The sequence below is a fragment of the Natrix helvetica genome, assembly GCF_964273705.1.
Source record: "Natrix helvetica genome assembly, chromosome: Z".
Taxonomy (NCBI): domain Eukaryota; kingdom Metazoa; phylum Chordata; class Lepidosauria; order Squamata; family Natricidae; genus Natrix; species Natrix helvetica.
Window position 1 is genome coordinate 118,277,557 of NC_138554.1, and position 16,292 is coordinate 118,293,848.

General features: G+C 40.0%; 1 protein-coding gene across 2 annotated transcripts in view; it reads right to left on the minus strand.

The window, feature by feature from the left end:
• KRIT1 (KRIT1 ankyrin repeat containing) overlaps positions 1-16,292 on the minus strand; it is a 45,698-nt gene that overhangs the window by 8,914 nt on the left and 20,492 nt on the right. For both annotated transcript variants that reach the window (XM_081971480.1, XM_081971479.1), the window contains exons 6-12: positions 15,449-15,692; positions 15,245-15,360; positions 11,749-11,892; positions 7,026-7,182; positions 3,499-3,606; positions 2,901-3,057; positions 525-676 (exon numbers count right to left, since the gene is read on the minus strand). In XM_081971480.1, the coding sequence (XP_081827606.1) occupies positions 525-676; positions 2,901-3,057; positions 3,499-3,606; positions 7,026-7,182; positions 11,749-11,892; positions 15,245-15,360; positions 15,449-15,692 (1,078 nt within the window). The remainder of the gene's footprint in view (positions 1-524; positions 677-2,900; positions 3,058-3,498; positions 3,607-7,025; positions 7,183-11,748; positions 11,893-15,244; positions 15,361-15,448; positions 15,693-16,292) is intronic.

The window sequence follows — 16,292 nt, forward strand, 5'->3', positions numbered from 1 at the left end:
TACATTACAACAATAAACTAGACCACGGGTGTCAAACTCGCATCATTACGTTGCCGTCACATAATGTAGTGTGACTTTTTTCCCTTCGCAGAGCTGGTGTGGGGTGGCCTGCGTGTGACACATCGGGCCACAGGCCGCCAGTTTGACAACCCTGAACTAGACTATTTCCCAATCTGGCCTATTTCAAAGGATTGACAGTAAGTCACTTTTGTTCAACATTACAAATAACTTCATAGCTATTAAAGAAGGAAATATCTATACTGATTAAAAATCTGCTAGCTGATAACAAATATTTAGCAAACAAAGAAATTTAGTAGTTATTGACTGTAGTGGATTTTATATGCTTATAGGTCTGATGCCTAGGAACTATCCCACCCTCTTTTTTTAAGCAAGGTAACTTGCCTTGTTAAGTGTGTGCATAAAATAATTTCTGGAACATTCAGACAGCACTTTATTTATTTGCCTCCAGTTTCATACTCTGGTTTTGAATCTGCATGTGACATAGAGTAACTTATAATGCCAACCTTTTTTTCAATCTCTAAAGGTAGTCTCACATCCCTTTTCAAGAATAGTTGAGGTGTTTCCCTCTGAGGATCCAGGTTTGTTAATTCAGTGAGAATTTCAGGCCAGTCATGAACATGCTGGAGTGGCTTATGGTACGGCTTCAGCTGGAGACCTATAGAACAACAGTTCTAATTAAAGGTAAATACCAAAGTCATATATTTTGGCAGCTTTTTAGCTTTAAAGGCTATATTGATTGAATCAATATAGAATTTGTAATTAGTTATTCTGTTTCTGTTGTGGCCTGCCAGCAGCCAACAGAACTGGCAGCAGCTTCAGACAGTGAGGAGGTTGGGGAGGAACATGGGCCAGTCCTGGAGTCTGGGGAAGGCTCTGACGATACTCTGGGTCTGAAGCAGAGGTGGAATCAAGGCCATATGACAGTTTAGCAACTGCCTTTGGAGTCAGACATCAGTGAGGCAGACAAATAGCTGGAGCCTATTCCCAGGATGCGCAAGCTCTCAGTTGCTAGACTAAGGCAATGGATAAGGTACAAGGGTTGACTTGGGAGTAAGGCTGCAGGCGGACAGTGAATGGCTCCTCTGTGGGCAATTCACTGTGGGCCAGGACTTCGCTGGGGAGGAATTCACCGTAAATTAAATAAAAGGGGTTTATCGGGACAAGGACTCAGATTCGTGCTGCTGGGGAAGCCTAGGTCAGAACAGTTTCTTTCATACTGGCAAATCATACTAATGTTCCATTTTGAATTGAGGAAATAAGGCTGATTATTTTTTCACAAATTTGATATTTTCACTATGAAATATAATTTAATTTTTGGTGCACAGTAAAAATAGTATTAAAAGCCATCCTCATTCCTCTTTCATGATCAGTGGAATAATCTAGAATTTAATTTCATTTAGCAGGTTCAAAATGAATTGCCATATGCAAATCATACACCAGTTTTAAAGTAAATTCTATTCATTTACTCAACAAACTAATTTTAAAACTGAATTGCTTTTGTAGTTCGCTTAGGAAATCTATATTTATTTTAAGCTATAATTTTTAGTTAGCATAAAAAAAAAAACCTTGCTCAGCTAAAACTAAGATTCTCCTCCTGTCTATTGGGGAGAATCTGAATCTGCACCTTCTTGTTTCAAAATCATGTCAACCGAAAATAATGTCATTATTTTCATTAATGTCATTAGGATTTTTCCAAATTATACAGTCATTCAAACTGAAGCTTAAATGTCTTTATAGCAGGGGTATCAAACTCAAGGCTTGCGGGCTGGATCTGTGGCGCACTTAGATCTGGCCCACGGGGCCTCTGTGGAAACAGCAAAGGACCAGCCCACAGCCCTCCTGAGCTCTGTTTTCTCTGACAGAGCACTCAGGCCACCACAGGTGCCCCCGATACAAATGATGTCGAGCTGGCCATGCCCCGACACCTGGTTCCCCAAGGCGAAACACAACCCTGATGCGGCCTTCAATGAAATCATGTTTGACACCCCTGCTTTATAGGATTAAAGGACTTTGCCCAGTTGTTTTTAAAAAAATACCTTAAGTACAGTTAGTCCTTAGCTTACAACAGTGCATTTAGTGAGCTTTCAAAATTACAATTTTGAAATGATTGTTTTTCACACTTACAACTGTTGTAGCATCCACACTGTCACATGATCAAAATTCAGAAGCTTGGCAACTGACACATATTTATGACGGCTGCAGTCATCTGGGATCATGTGATCAACTTTTGTGACCTTCTGACAAGCAAAGTCAATATGGAAGCCAGATTCACTTAATAACCATGTTACCAACTCAACAACTGCAGTGATTCACTTAACAACTGTGACAAGAAAGACTGTAAAATGGAGCAAACTCACTAACAACTGACTCACTTAGCAACAGAAATTTTGGACTCAATTGTGGTCACAATCAAGGATTAAGGTAAAGGTAAAGGTTCCCCTCACACATTCGTGCTAGTCGTTCGCGACTCTAGGGGGTGGTGCTCATCTCCATTTCAAAGCCGAAGAGCCAGCACTGTCCAAAAACTTCTCTGTGGTCATGTGGCCGGCATAACTAAATGCCAAAGGTGCACGGAATGCTGTTACCTTCCCACCAAAGGTGGTCCCGATTTTTCGACTTGCATTTTTACATGCTTCCAAACTGCTAGGTCGGCAGTAGCTGGAACAAGTAACGGCAGCTCACTCTGTTACGTGGCGTTAGGGATTTGAACTGCCGAACTGCTGACCTTTCTGATCAACAAGCTCAGCATCTTAGCCACTGAGCCACTGCGTCCCATTACCCATATATAATTTCTACAGCTGTTGATACTATTAGAAGTAAAAGTAAAAACTCTAAAATCAGCATATTTCAGAATCAACAAACGCATTTTAATTACTTACTAAGGTTTTCAGAGCAGATCCAAATAGTGAAGTATTGCTGTGTCTCTTGAGAAAGACGCATGCCTTCCATTATCTGCTGCACAGTAGTATTGTTTCCATATTTCAATTCCACAGAACGATATGAACCATCCATTCGATAAATTCGTACTTTTTCATACTATAGAAAATTAAAGGTGAAGATCAGCAAATTGATGCATTGATAGCAAAACAAATACATAGTTATTGGAACTATCCCTTTTGCAATTAATGAGATCCCTGAAGGTCAAGACAAGGTCTTTCATCCCCTTCTTTGTGCAAAGGTCAGGAGGAGCATTAGAGTTCACCATAAAATCCTGAGAATTCCAGAAAAGTGTTTTAATCTACTGAAACCATATCATACGGACAGAAAGCAACGTAAGAAAATTAAAAGGCAAAAGAAACAGCCTGTTTTAGAAAAACATTATTTATTAAATTATGTTAATTTTAACAGAGGTTTTAGTTCTTAGCCTTGCTGCAATGGTCCAAAATCAGTCACTTAAACTATAGGTCATTATTCTTGATATAAACCTTTTTAACCTATAAAATGTTGGTATTATAATATTAGAAACATTATGCCTACTTGTTTATTAATAGCCTCTTTAAGTAAAATAGCTGTTTTTTCCCATTCATTTTGTTTGTTTTCTTCACAGATATTCAATGGTGTTCTTCCTTGTTGATCAGTGATGTGCTGCACAGAAATAAGACAACTTAAAAATACATTTTTGTAAATCTAAAATCAAATGCTACTTTTCCTTTAGTGAGACCTGAGTTTATCTAACTCAGTAATTTTTACATAAATTTTCACCATCATTATTTAATAATTTTTTAAAAGTCATTGAAATTTCACAAAATATTCTCAAAAACTAAATTTTCATGAGATTTTGGATGGGTTTATGTTTTTTTTTCTTTTCATTTTTTGGTGTTCAACATAACAAAAGTTCTTGATTTCTCCAGGATTTCAGTGAAGTGTCTTTTACAACCATTTCTAAAATTGCAGGTACTTGTACCTGAGATTTTTTATTGTAAAATACATGTTATAATATTAGTATAGTTTTGGTAAGAACTGCAACACGTACAATAATTTTCCTGTCCCAAAAGCCTTCTTAAGTTATCATCTAAAAGTCTCCATATTCATCTATGCTTTCCAATACACAATATCTGAATCTTTAGGTTTGAAGTTCAAACCATTTCTAAATATAAATAAGAGCACTTTTGAGACTTGCCAGTCTTTTCTAGGAAAAGGTCATTTGCATACATTGTTCAAAGGCTGGCAATGATGTTATTCTCCCAGTAGGTGGAAACATCATCCAGACATGGGTTATTCCAGCTAGTGTCCAATAGGACTGGGTCTACCAAATTGATAAGTCATGCTCTCCGTGCTAGTTCCTCCCAGCTTAGACTCAGTCCGTTCCTTGGATTGGCTGTGTCTGGTGATCTCTCCAATAGGTTTTTTCTCATAATTGGATAAAATTCTGTAAATTCGCTTTGATTCGATATATTGGCTATTCTAAATTCTAAACTTGATAAATTCACTATCTGGTGCTAGGAGTTGAAGGGCGGGACTTGTTCCCCGGCCCAGGTGGCTTCTTTGAGGAGATTTGGCCCATGGGTTATTCCCTCCAGTCTTTCCTTGCCGCTTGTCATACCTCGCACCGTCTTGAGGTGGTTGCCTTGTTTGCTGGGGTTTTTGGTTTGATTGCAGCCGCTAGACTCCTAGCCGAACATTCTTCTCGCAACAGCCAACACCTACAACCACACGGCCATCATCGCTGTCCCCGCTTTGCGCCACATGTGTGCGAGGGGGACCTTTACTTTAATGTCAAAAGTACTAACTAGATCTGAACCTATTTACTCTAAAGGCCTAATGATCAACCAAAGGTCAGTTCTCCTTGTTTTTGTTTTTTTAAATGATTTGGAAATAGGGATAAGGAGTGAAGAAATGATACCTGTTCAAAGTATTAAAATATAAAGGCATGACAAAGAGCACCAGAAGGACCTCTTCAGAGTGGGTGAATTAAGTGTTAAATAGCAAAAAACAATTCTGAATGGGTTGCTGAAAAATTGGCTCTAAAAATCCTGTTGCCTTCCCAGGAAATTACTGAAATATGTACTGCCCTGTAGCAACACATATATATGGTTAGTAGGCTGTACACAGACAGAATCCACAAATTTTCAACAGAAAATATCAGGGAAGAGATTTGGTTTTTGAACTCGTATGTTTCATGCTCAGTGGTGCTATATTTCAAAAAAATATTCAAGGTGATTCTGATGATTCAACGTGTAATCTGAAAGGTGCTGATGGAGGAGGCAGAGTTGATCCTTGTAGCTCCCCAATGGCCCCGCAGGCCTTGGTTCGCCAACTTGATCAATTTATCAGTGGCTCCTCGGTGGCAACTCCCTCAAACCATCTCACTACTAGTACAAGGGTCCTTCCAGCACCCCCACCTCGCCTGGCTTCGTCTAACCCCTTGGAGATTGAGCGGGAGACCTTGACAGCAGCAAATCTCTTGGCTGAGATAATACAAACAATCCAAGCTTCCAGGCGTTCATCCACTAATCGCATTTACGATGCCACTTGGACACAGTTTTCTTCCTGGTGTCAGGTACAAAGCATTTCACCTTTGCAGGCCTCCATTCCTAACGTTCTTCAGTTCCTTCAGCTGTGATTTAGCAAGGGATTGTTCCCAAATACGCTCCATCGCCAGGTGGTGGCTTTGTCCTCAGTTTTGTCCATCGAGGCATCTAAGCCGCTCTCACACCAGTCCCTTATTCGCCGGTTTCTTCAGGGTGCTACCAATCTCAAGCCCCCTACTGTGCATAGATTTCCTTCTTGGGACATTACCAAGGTCTTGGATGCCTTGACAGGGTCTCCCTTTGAGCCTCTGCATTCAGCCTCTTTATACCATCTCACAATGAAGATTGTTTTTCTTGTCGCAGTCACTACAGCCAGGCGGATTTCCGAACTAGCAGCACTGTCAACCAGATAGGACTTATGCATCTTCCACCCGGACAGGGTTGTTCTCCGCCTGGATCCAACCTTTATACCCAAGGTAAATTCAGTGTTTCATAGAGCGCAAGAATTGGTGCTTCCTGACTTTTGCCCCAATCCATCGCATCGGCTGAAACGTAAGTGGCACTTCTTGATGTGCGTCGGGTTTTACATGTATACATCAAACGCATTGCGGAATTCTGACATCCGGAGGCTCTCTTTGTCTGATTCCAACCTGGAGGTAAGAAGAGATCCAAGGCTTCTTCTACAGACATTGGACGTTGGGTTTGCTCAGCGATTTCCAGAGCATATATAGCTCTCTCTCTTCAGGTTCCCCAACAAATCACGGCATACTCCACATGCAGCGCTGCCACCTCAGCTGCCTGGTCTTCCCAGGTCCCCTTGGAGGACATCTGCAGGGAGGCCACATGGACCACACCATCTCCGTTCATCCGCCACTACAGGCTAGACAGATATGCATCGGCAGATGCAGCCTTTGGATGGTGAGTATTGCAGTGGGTGGTGGCCCACCAAGAATCCTAAGCCCTCACTCTGCCCCCCCTCCATGGGAGTTTTGGTATGTCCCATTTCTGGATGATGTCTCCACCTACTGGGAGAATGGGCGTTGGTTACTTACCTGATATGGTTCTTCTCCGAATGATGGAGATATCATCCAGCCCCACCCTGTGAGTGTTGTTCGGACTAATCTTTGTTTTTTGCCTTGACAAGGAGAGATCACATATTTTATCTGAGATTTGACACAGCAGTCTACCTTTATTCTTCCTTCGTCTAAGCTGGGAGGAGCTAGCACGGAGGGTGTGACTTATCAATTTGGTAGACCCAGCCCTATTGGACACTGGCTGGAATAACCCATGTCTGGATGATGTCACCACCATTTGGCGAAGGGGCGTATCAGGTAAGTAACCAACGCCCAATCATTACTGCAGCAATAGCGAATCAGAAACCCTGCAAGAGAAATCAGTTCTTCCTTAAGAATCTTAAGAAATGTACCTTATGTACCACGGTGATACCAAAAAGCACACCTACTGTTGTCATTCAAAGGACAATACGGGTCCCTTTAAGCAAGTTTAACCGCAGCTGGTAAAAAAAAATCTTACTCTGTCAATTTCTGGATGGTTTAGGAGAATCTGAACAATATCAGCATGACCACCACCAGAAGCAAAATGAAGAGGGGAGCTGAGTTGTCCATTCAACAAATTTGGGTTGCACTTTCCTTTCTCTAATAGCGTTCTTGTCGCTTCTACTTTTCCATACCTGCCCAAAAAGAAAAAAAAAGAAAAGAAAACAAAGGACTTTATTTTATTCAACTTAGAGTTACTTCTTTGTGAAATTGGCACCCTTATAAAAATAAATATATAGAAACATGTATAATTCTAGAAACCCTCCAAAGCATTAATCTTGCTCATCAATAATCCTGGTACAAACTATATGACAGATGTCTTGAATTAATACACTGCCTACCTCAGAATACAGGTGCAATCTAATTTAAAATAATTAATTTTGTGTGTCTTTGTGATTCTAAATGAATTATTGGTTATTTTTTCCAATATATTAAGGAGAGCAGATATTTTTATCTACACTATTTCAGCCAGATTTTTCTGATAAAATGTTCACAGCCTCTGAGTTTTAATTCCAAAAGGGTTTTGAACATACAACATATATACAACCATCTATCCCTGATATGTTCTAACAAGAATAAAACCAATTATCCCATTCTTTCTAGTGGTTAGTAGTGAATATAACCACAATTATACAAAGCCCAGTCACAGGGAAGTGTTGAGACTCCTAGCATGAGGTCCAGACAACACCTTACCTTTCTAATCTGACTGCAAATGGCTTTAAAAAAGAATGTCCATCATTCTCAACCAAGATTCAAGGGAGGAAGAGAGCTCATAGCAGCAAAGCAAATTGCAAAAACTCAGCTGATGACAACCAGGTACTAACTGTGAAGACTCCACAAAAGAAATTATATTTGAGTTGCTACAACATCTTTTCACAGCCAATGAATAAATATCATCAGAAGTTTTTGAAATACTATTATTATCATGGGGTAGTATGTGTGTGTTGATGACGGACATATATCCTTTACAGCTTCATTTGGATTTGCACTGTAGCACAATAATCTCTCTCTTGGAATCTTATTAATGGAATTCAAACTTCCCAGTATAAGATATGGAAGGTAGATTTTGCCCATATTACAAAATCCTAATCAAGTATAGTATCGCAATACTCATCGTATTGAGGGGAAGCAAAACTATAAGCTCAGTAACACAAATTTTCTTGTAGCTCCTTTTATTTTAACTATAATTAGTTTTTAGCAGTTTTTAATGAGACTTTCTTTTAAATTCAAGTTATACTACTTTGGGTGAAACAAACGTGGAGGGTAAAAGCATAGATAAATAATTTTTTGTGGACTAGAATGATATCAGAAAAAGAAAGAATGACATGTCATTAGCCTGGACTCTCTCCCTTACAGAAATCAGTCAAACAAACAAAGATAGAGCACTTTACAAGACAAGAATTTGTAAGTAAAACAAATGCTTCTTTTATTTCAAACAAATTTGATGCCTTAGAATGGAACTTTCAAATGGAAACAGAAAAACAACAGCTATCAGAGCATTACTATCTGTTAAAGGAAGAACAAAATGGGAGTTAGGACTCTCACGGATTCTCATTGTTCAGAAGGAAGAAGTTCCCTTGGGAAAATTCAACAGAGCATATGGCAGAACAGTGCCTGCACACAGATTAAATTTTGATCTCCATTAGTTTGAACAGTTCTCAGTCATAAAATATGAACAGGACATGCTGAAAGATGATATATAAGTTTATATTTAGAAGCATGAAACTGGACCATTCATATCTATCAAGGCTATCCATTTAACCCTTTTATCTGGGGCAGGTAAAGAAAAATTAAGACAATCTGACAAAATGCCACAGTACCTGAATACTCTTTAAAGCTTGACAAGGCAAAACGGGCATGGGTGGGTTCCGGATTCTTTTATTGCCGGTTTGCTGAGGGACACACTTCGGGCACAGGTGCACTTCATGCACACACATGCGCAGTCATGAAAAAATAGCTTCTGTGCATGTGCAGAAGCAAAAAAAACCCAAGATGGTGGAGCCTATGGTGCCGCCGATAGAACCAGTTCAGGGGCGTGGGCAGCCGAGTTGCTACCTACTTGGCGGAACTGGTCCGAACCAATAGGAACCTGTTTGACCCAGCAGGATCCTTTGCAGCTGCTGAGCGACTCAGATAGCGACGAACCCTATGAGTTGGCTATGGAGGAGGTAAGGATCCTGGGCAGGGTTCAGAGGCAGAGCAGGGACCAGAGAGGCTGGTTGGTCACCAGGAGGTGTCTGAGGCATGGAGCAGTGGGGAAGATTGGAGGGAGTTTGTCCCTGATGCAAGATTGAGGAGGGCGGAGAAACGAAGGCAACAGCTGCTCCGGAAACAAGCTTATAAAAGATAATGAAGCTCAGGTGGTTGGGGCGTGGCCCCTCCCAAGAGTGTATATAAGACAGGACTTTGGGGAGGAAGGTTTTGCAGGAATCAACCACTCATAATTGAGGATCTTCTGTCTGGTCTGGTCTGTTTGATTTGGGTTGCTGCCAACTATTCTTGTATTTGATTCTTGCCTGGGCTTACAGCCAACAGAGTTGTAATCTTTGTGATTAAAAAGTGGCAAACAGCCAAGCCTGTGTCGGCATTCATTGCCGGACAGAGGGGGGTCAGAACAGGAACCCATCTCTGAAAACGGGTGAGCTTTGTCACTGCGTTTATTTTGGTTTGCCAGCTGTACCTGCATTCTGAGTTATACGGTAGAATGAACTGTCTCTTATCAGAAATGATTTACTGCACAGGTCATTACATCACATACCTTCTTCCTTCCTTCCTTTGTCTGTATGCAGGCAGACAAAGGAGCTCTGCTAAAGATGTAATTAATTTAGTTAGTAAGTTTGTATTTTTACTTTCTTTATATTAAAATGTTTCTTCTTAGATTATGCCTTGGGTTTTATTTTTGCTTATTTCAAAAGTATACTACAAGGAAAGTCCACACCTCGTTAATTCACGGCGGAATTCACACCCTGACAAGCTTCACATATACTAAAGCTCCCCCAGCTGCTACAGAAGAATCTTTGTAATTCAAATTGCTTATGGCAGACATGACAGACTGCTCTCAGCATATAGTAAATAGCTGTAATATCAAATGCTGGAATTTTAAGAGCAGTAACTTCTCTGAATCAACTTACCGCCAGCATGGCCAGAGAGATCTATGTGCTTCTGAATGGCTCCCAAGTGTCTTAAATCGTTACAGATCCAAAAAACTTACCATCCTGCTGCTGTTCTTTAAGATGAGGATGTATTCAGGTTTATTTGAAGTCTTGTCCAGCAGAGTCTTTTATCACAAAAAGATCAAACCGCTGTTCAACTCTAGGTGAGCTATATCAAACATCCATGTCCCAAAAGTGCTTTTTAAAGAGGCAACTGGACTTTCTGGTTTTTCTTTGAAGATGTTTCACTTCTCATCCAAGAAGTTTCTTCCCCACCATCCAGCCAGGGCTGAAGAAGCTTCTTGGAAGAGAAGCGAAATGTTTTCGAAGAAAAACCAGAAAATCCAGTTGCCCTTGAAAAAACACCTTTGAGACAACCATGACCTGGATAACTGAGAATCTCCACAGACATCGAACAACCATCTTAATTTAATCCCAGATGACTCCAAGGCAGCCACTACATTGCCCCTGTATTTGAGAATGTGGCGCCATGAGAGTTACTTGGATCTGCTAGACGAAGAGTCTCCAAACTCACATAAAGCAGGACTTATCAGCACTTTTGGCTCTTTACCAAGAGACCAACAAGATAATATACTACACAAGTATCTGAGGAATCTGAAGAAAACTATTGGAAAAAAGGGTCATAGCTCAGCTACTAACAGACTTTGTTTCCTCAACTTCTGACACAAAGTGTCTCACCTCAGTGGAGAACGGACATCGTCCCCAAATCCATAGCTCCTCAGATCCTTATGAGCCACTAGGCATAGCCCATCGGGGGGGGGGGGGATCAAACACACCAAGATATTGGGTGCAATATTGTTCTCTGTTAACCGCTTCGAGAAGGTTGTAAAGCACTATGAAGCAGAATATAAGTCTACATGCTATTGCTACATCCAATTGGATTTATAAGCAACAAACAGGGGGAAGGAAGCAGACTTCTTTTTGATCCAATCAGGCAGAGCATCATACAGCAAGAACCATCAATTGTTGCTGAACAATGTCCCCGAAATGCAAACTTTAGTGGATTGTGCTGATTTCATATTCTAAGAACAAGATTCCCAGGAATTTTCATGAAACAAGCTAACTCTTGCAGGATGCTTGGTTGTTTGCCATCAGCTCTGCAGCTCAATGCAATGATCTCAGGTCATTAGCTCACCAAAATCAAATTCAAGCCATTTGATTATCTTTGAATGATGATGCAATTTTCTTGTTAACCTGGAATGTTGATGGCTGACCTACTCCATCAAAAGACTAAAAGTTTTTTGTCCCCGCGCCTCCTTTTTTTTTTGGAGGGGGGGGGGGGGTCAAAAGCATTTGACATGTTTTTGTTATCTTTTTTTGTCCGGGAATCTTCAGCTATATCAGAGGTGGAGCTGGATGGCTGTTGGGTCAGCTTTGTTTTATAACCTCAACGATCAACGCAGGAGGGAGACACAAGCGTGGCATTATGACTTTAGTCACTACAGCTTTGCAATAAACTTTTTCTGTATTAAAATCACTTGTGTTCTGAACAATTGTAGGTTGACCTGCAAAGTGCATTGAACTCACCAGCATGCATAATGGATAGGTGCCCAGTGATCACTATCCAACTGATTTACAGAGAATTTTTCATCCAAAAGTTGACTCAGTAATTCAGTATCACCTTCACAAGCACTACGATGAAGAGGGAAATCATCAACCCACTGACGTTCCCTAAGAGGAATCAGAAAGACATAACATTTAAATTGTGTCCCAATAATCTGAATAGTCTGAATATAAAATATTATGAATATGTACAAAACAGCATATGAATCTAATGCAGTATATCAATGGTTCTCAACCTCCCTAATGCCGCGACCCTTTAATACAGTTCCTCGTGTTGTGGTGACCCCCTCAACCATAAAATTATTTTCGTTGCTACTTCAAAACTGTATTTTTGCTACTGTTATGAATCGTAATGTAAATATCTGATATGCAGGATGTATTTTTATTGTTATAAATTGGACATAATTAAAGCATAGTGATTAATCACAAAAACAATATGTAATTATATATTGTGAAATATGTATTTCTAATTACAAATAAATGAAATTTTGTCTTGAAGCATGGTGTAGTTTTGGTTTTTCTTGCCTAAGTGTTAAGAGTTTACTTTACTTCTACTCCCCTCTTCTTTGGGGCAGCCCCTCTGATATTGGAAGACTGCTATCACATCACCCTTAAGTCCTTCTTTTCATTCAACCAGACATACCCAGTTCTTTCAACTGTTCTTCATATGTTTGAGCTTCTAGTCCCCTAATCCTCTTGGTTGCTCTTCTTTGCACTTTTTCTAGACTAGAGTCTCCACATCTTTTTTATAGAGACAGCCAACATCTTGTCTGCTCCTAAATTTTGGGTCTGAAAAGAACCACATCCTGGAGGCTGGACAACCTTGGCTGCTATACAATCATATACACACATACACAGAGACACACAGTGGCTTTATCTCACGGCCTCCTTAACTAAGTTGCTTGCAGCTGCATTCACAAACTTGCTTACCCTGCCTGGATGGATCTTCAACCTGGTTTGGGGTTGTTTGCAGGAGTGCTCTTAACCTTGGTGGTGGTGGTAAGCTTAACTTTAATTTATTGGACAGATGTTGTGCATTGTTTATTTTTAATTTTTTTTAAAAAAAGTTTTTTATTTTCTTTCAAGTTCATTCACAAATATACACTCTTATAATTACCATTAATTATATCATTATCATTAATCATTTATCGTTATTTTCTTACAAATATATAGAATACAGTTTCGGTCAATTTCTTGCCACCCCATTTTATTTTGCAACAACCTTTGTCCTTCTACCTTCTCTACCTCCCTTCTCTGCCTTCTACTTTCCTCCTCTCCTTCCTCCCTTCTTCTTCCCCTCTCTTTCCTCCCCTCCTCCTCTCTTCTCCTCCCTCTTCCCCTATCTCCTACTCTTAATTCCTCTCCCTTACTTCCTCTGCTTTTGCCCTTTCTTCCTTTCCCTCTTCCTCCTTCCTCCCTTCTTCTTCCGCTCTCTTTCCTCCCCTCCTCCTCTCTTCTCCTCCCTCTTACTCTCTCTCCTACTCTTAATTCCCCTCCCTTACTTCCTCTGCTTTACCCTTTCTTCCTTTCCCTCCTCATCTTTCCTCCTTTCCGTTGTTGCCCTTGTTATTTACTTTCTCTGATGGGTTCTCGGGATGGCATTTTAAGAAACCCAACTTTATATTTTCATACATATCATTTTCTCTGTTACATTTTATTTCTAATAATGATTCCACTTGTATTATTTTTTAAATTGTTTACTTGCATTGCATTTTATTTTTGCTCTTTTCCTTTGTGCATGGTTTATGGTACTTTTAGCAAGCAGGTTTTCATTGTGTGAATGGGGCCAATTCGGGCTCCTGAGCTTGGCTCTTGATGACAGGTCTGGTTGTGGATTTAGATATAGTTAAGAGTACCTGGCAGCAGCGTGGAAAACATAGCCGTGCACACGCCTCGCACAAGACCAGAGCAGGACCTAAGCCCCTTCCTCCGTCACAGGAACACTTTCCCGCCATTACAAAATCTCTGAGGCTAATTGCACGGGGTGTGCGCACACACCTATGTTTTTTACAGCGCAGAGCCGCAGCAACACGCTGCGCAGCTGGCGAGAATTCCGGAGCCCATCCGCGGGGGATTTAAAGGAATGCGAGGTGGGGTCTAAAGTTTAGAGTTGTGCTGGTCTCAGTGACCCCTGTGAAACAGTCGTTCGACCCCAAAAGGGATCATGACCCACAGGTTGAGAACCGCTGCAGTATATGAATGCACTTTAACAAATTACATGCCAAGTTTATATTACATTTCACAGATCTAGTCCAATAACGTTTCATTTTAAAAATCCATTCAATTAATCTTAACATCGTTCCTATCACCCATCTCCTCCCACTTATGACGTATGACTGTAACTTTGTTGCTTGCATTCTTACTATTTATATTGATTGTTTCCTAGTATGATTTGGTTGCTTATTTGTACCCTATGACTATCATTAAGTGTTGTACCTTATGATTCGTGAAAAATGTATCTTTTCTTTTATGTACACTGAGAGCATATGCACCAAAGACAAATTCCTTGTGTGTCCAAGCACACTTGGCCAATAAAGAATTCTATTCTATTCTATTCTTTCTTTTGACAAAACCTTTTAAAAAGCTGAAAGAAAGGTCTGCTTCATGCTGAATTCAATTCCCAATTCCTTCATAGATTCATCTACATAGTTTTTTGGCAGAACTAGAAATAGTTTGGTTTCAGGATTTTTTTGTGGCTATCCAGTCTAGATTACTGCTCTACGGTTTCCTTTTGGGGCTCCTATTCAAATATTAACTATGACTGAATCTGTGTAGGTTTTTGTATCAACAGAGTTTGGTTTGGTATTGATATTTAGCTGCCAACTCCTATTGTTTTCCTTAAAAAAATTGGCCCTACCAAAAGCAGTAACAAAATCATAAAATAAAGCTTATGAATGGCATATTTTTTTAAAAAAATATGTGAAAACTATTTGTATGAATAGAATAGAATTCTTTATTGGCCATATAAATCCAAATAACCAAACCAAACCAAACCAAAGCAAGTGTGATTGGGCACACAAAAGGATTTATCTTTAGTGCATATGCTCTCAATGTACATAAAGAAAAATATAATTAAAATTGGCACCTTTGCACTGTGGTGTGGCATAAATTATTGTATGTTGACAGCCATGGCAACCAACAGAGGTGCTGAATTGTATAGAACCAGACACATCATTAGAAGCTAAATTCATTAGACTACATCCGATTTACTATGCCCATGTCATCCGTGTAAATTTGTTTGAGAAGTCAATTATGCTAGGAATGGTTAGTCGAACAAGAAGAAGGGCAAGCGAAGAACATGCTGGCTTGATAATATAAAACATGATACAAAGATGAATATCCAACAGTTAAAAGAAGATGTGCTTGACAGGGCAGCATGGAGAGCACTTGCCTCTAAAGTAAATTATGACTGACTGGACAAAACAACAAAGAATTAAAATGAATAAAAATAAAATAGTACTTGTCTTCCATGACACTGCTCATGCTTCGTTGCCACTTTTCCCGTTTTGGAATCTGTATTTTCGAATAATCTGGAGCTCCAAGTCCAAAATAAGGATTTATAACCACTTTGTCCACCTGGAAATATTGCAGGATTTAAAAAAGTTTAAAGCCCAAAATGAAAATATGAAGCCTAAAAGTGATATTAATAATTATTTCTTCTTACTCTGTTGGTATACTGAAGATCAGATCCAAATAAAGGGTTGTAAATACATATGTCCGCCTTCTCTAGCGCAAGCATTTTGCTCTTGATCTCCAACGCAGTGTATCCCATGTGAAGGGAACTCTCGCTCTGTCCGGGTTCAACAGCATAAGCAGGGTTTGTAACATTTGTTTTAATCCGTTCTAAAGGAGATGGTCTGAATAAAGCTGGGATTGAATGTGATTGCAAGTGCCGTTCTTCTAACCATCTGCAAAAAAGAATGGATTAGACCAGTGGTGAAATTCATTTTTTTTTACTATTGGTTCTGTCAGCGTGGCTTGGTGGACGTGGCAGGGGAAGGCTACTGCAAAATCTCCCTTCCCACCCACTCCAGGGGAAGGATATTGCAAAATCTCTGGGGCCAGCCATAGGTGGTATTTCCTGGTTCTCCAAACTACTCAAAATTTCCACTACCAGTTCTCCAGAACCTGTCAGAACCCTCTGAATTTCACCCCTGGATTAGACTCACCAGTATTACCCATGCAATCAGACAAGAAACAGGATGATTGACACACACTGCCCCTTCTATAAATGATGGGCATTGTTTTATATATACTGTTAATATTTCTTCCTAACTCTGCCCTTTTAAAGTGTGAGTTCTGGCAGGAATGTACATATAGATACATTAGGGACCTGTATGGAATAACTATTTGTGGATGATTCATGCTTAGACTAAAACATTTATCCAGGGCATAGATCTGAAACCTGCAATGCTCAAAACATAAGTATTTTAGAGCGAGAAGAATCAGAAAAACCCAAAGCCACTAATGGCAGGATATGATAACAGGAGCTATGAAGAAGTAAGGGA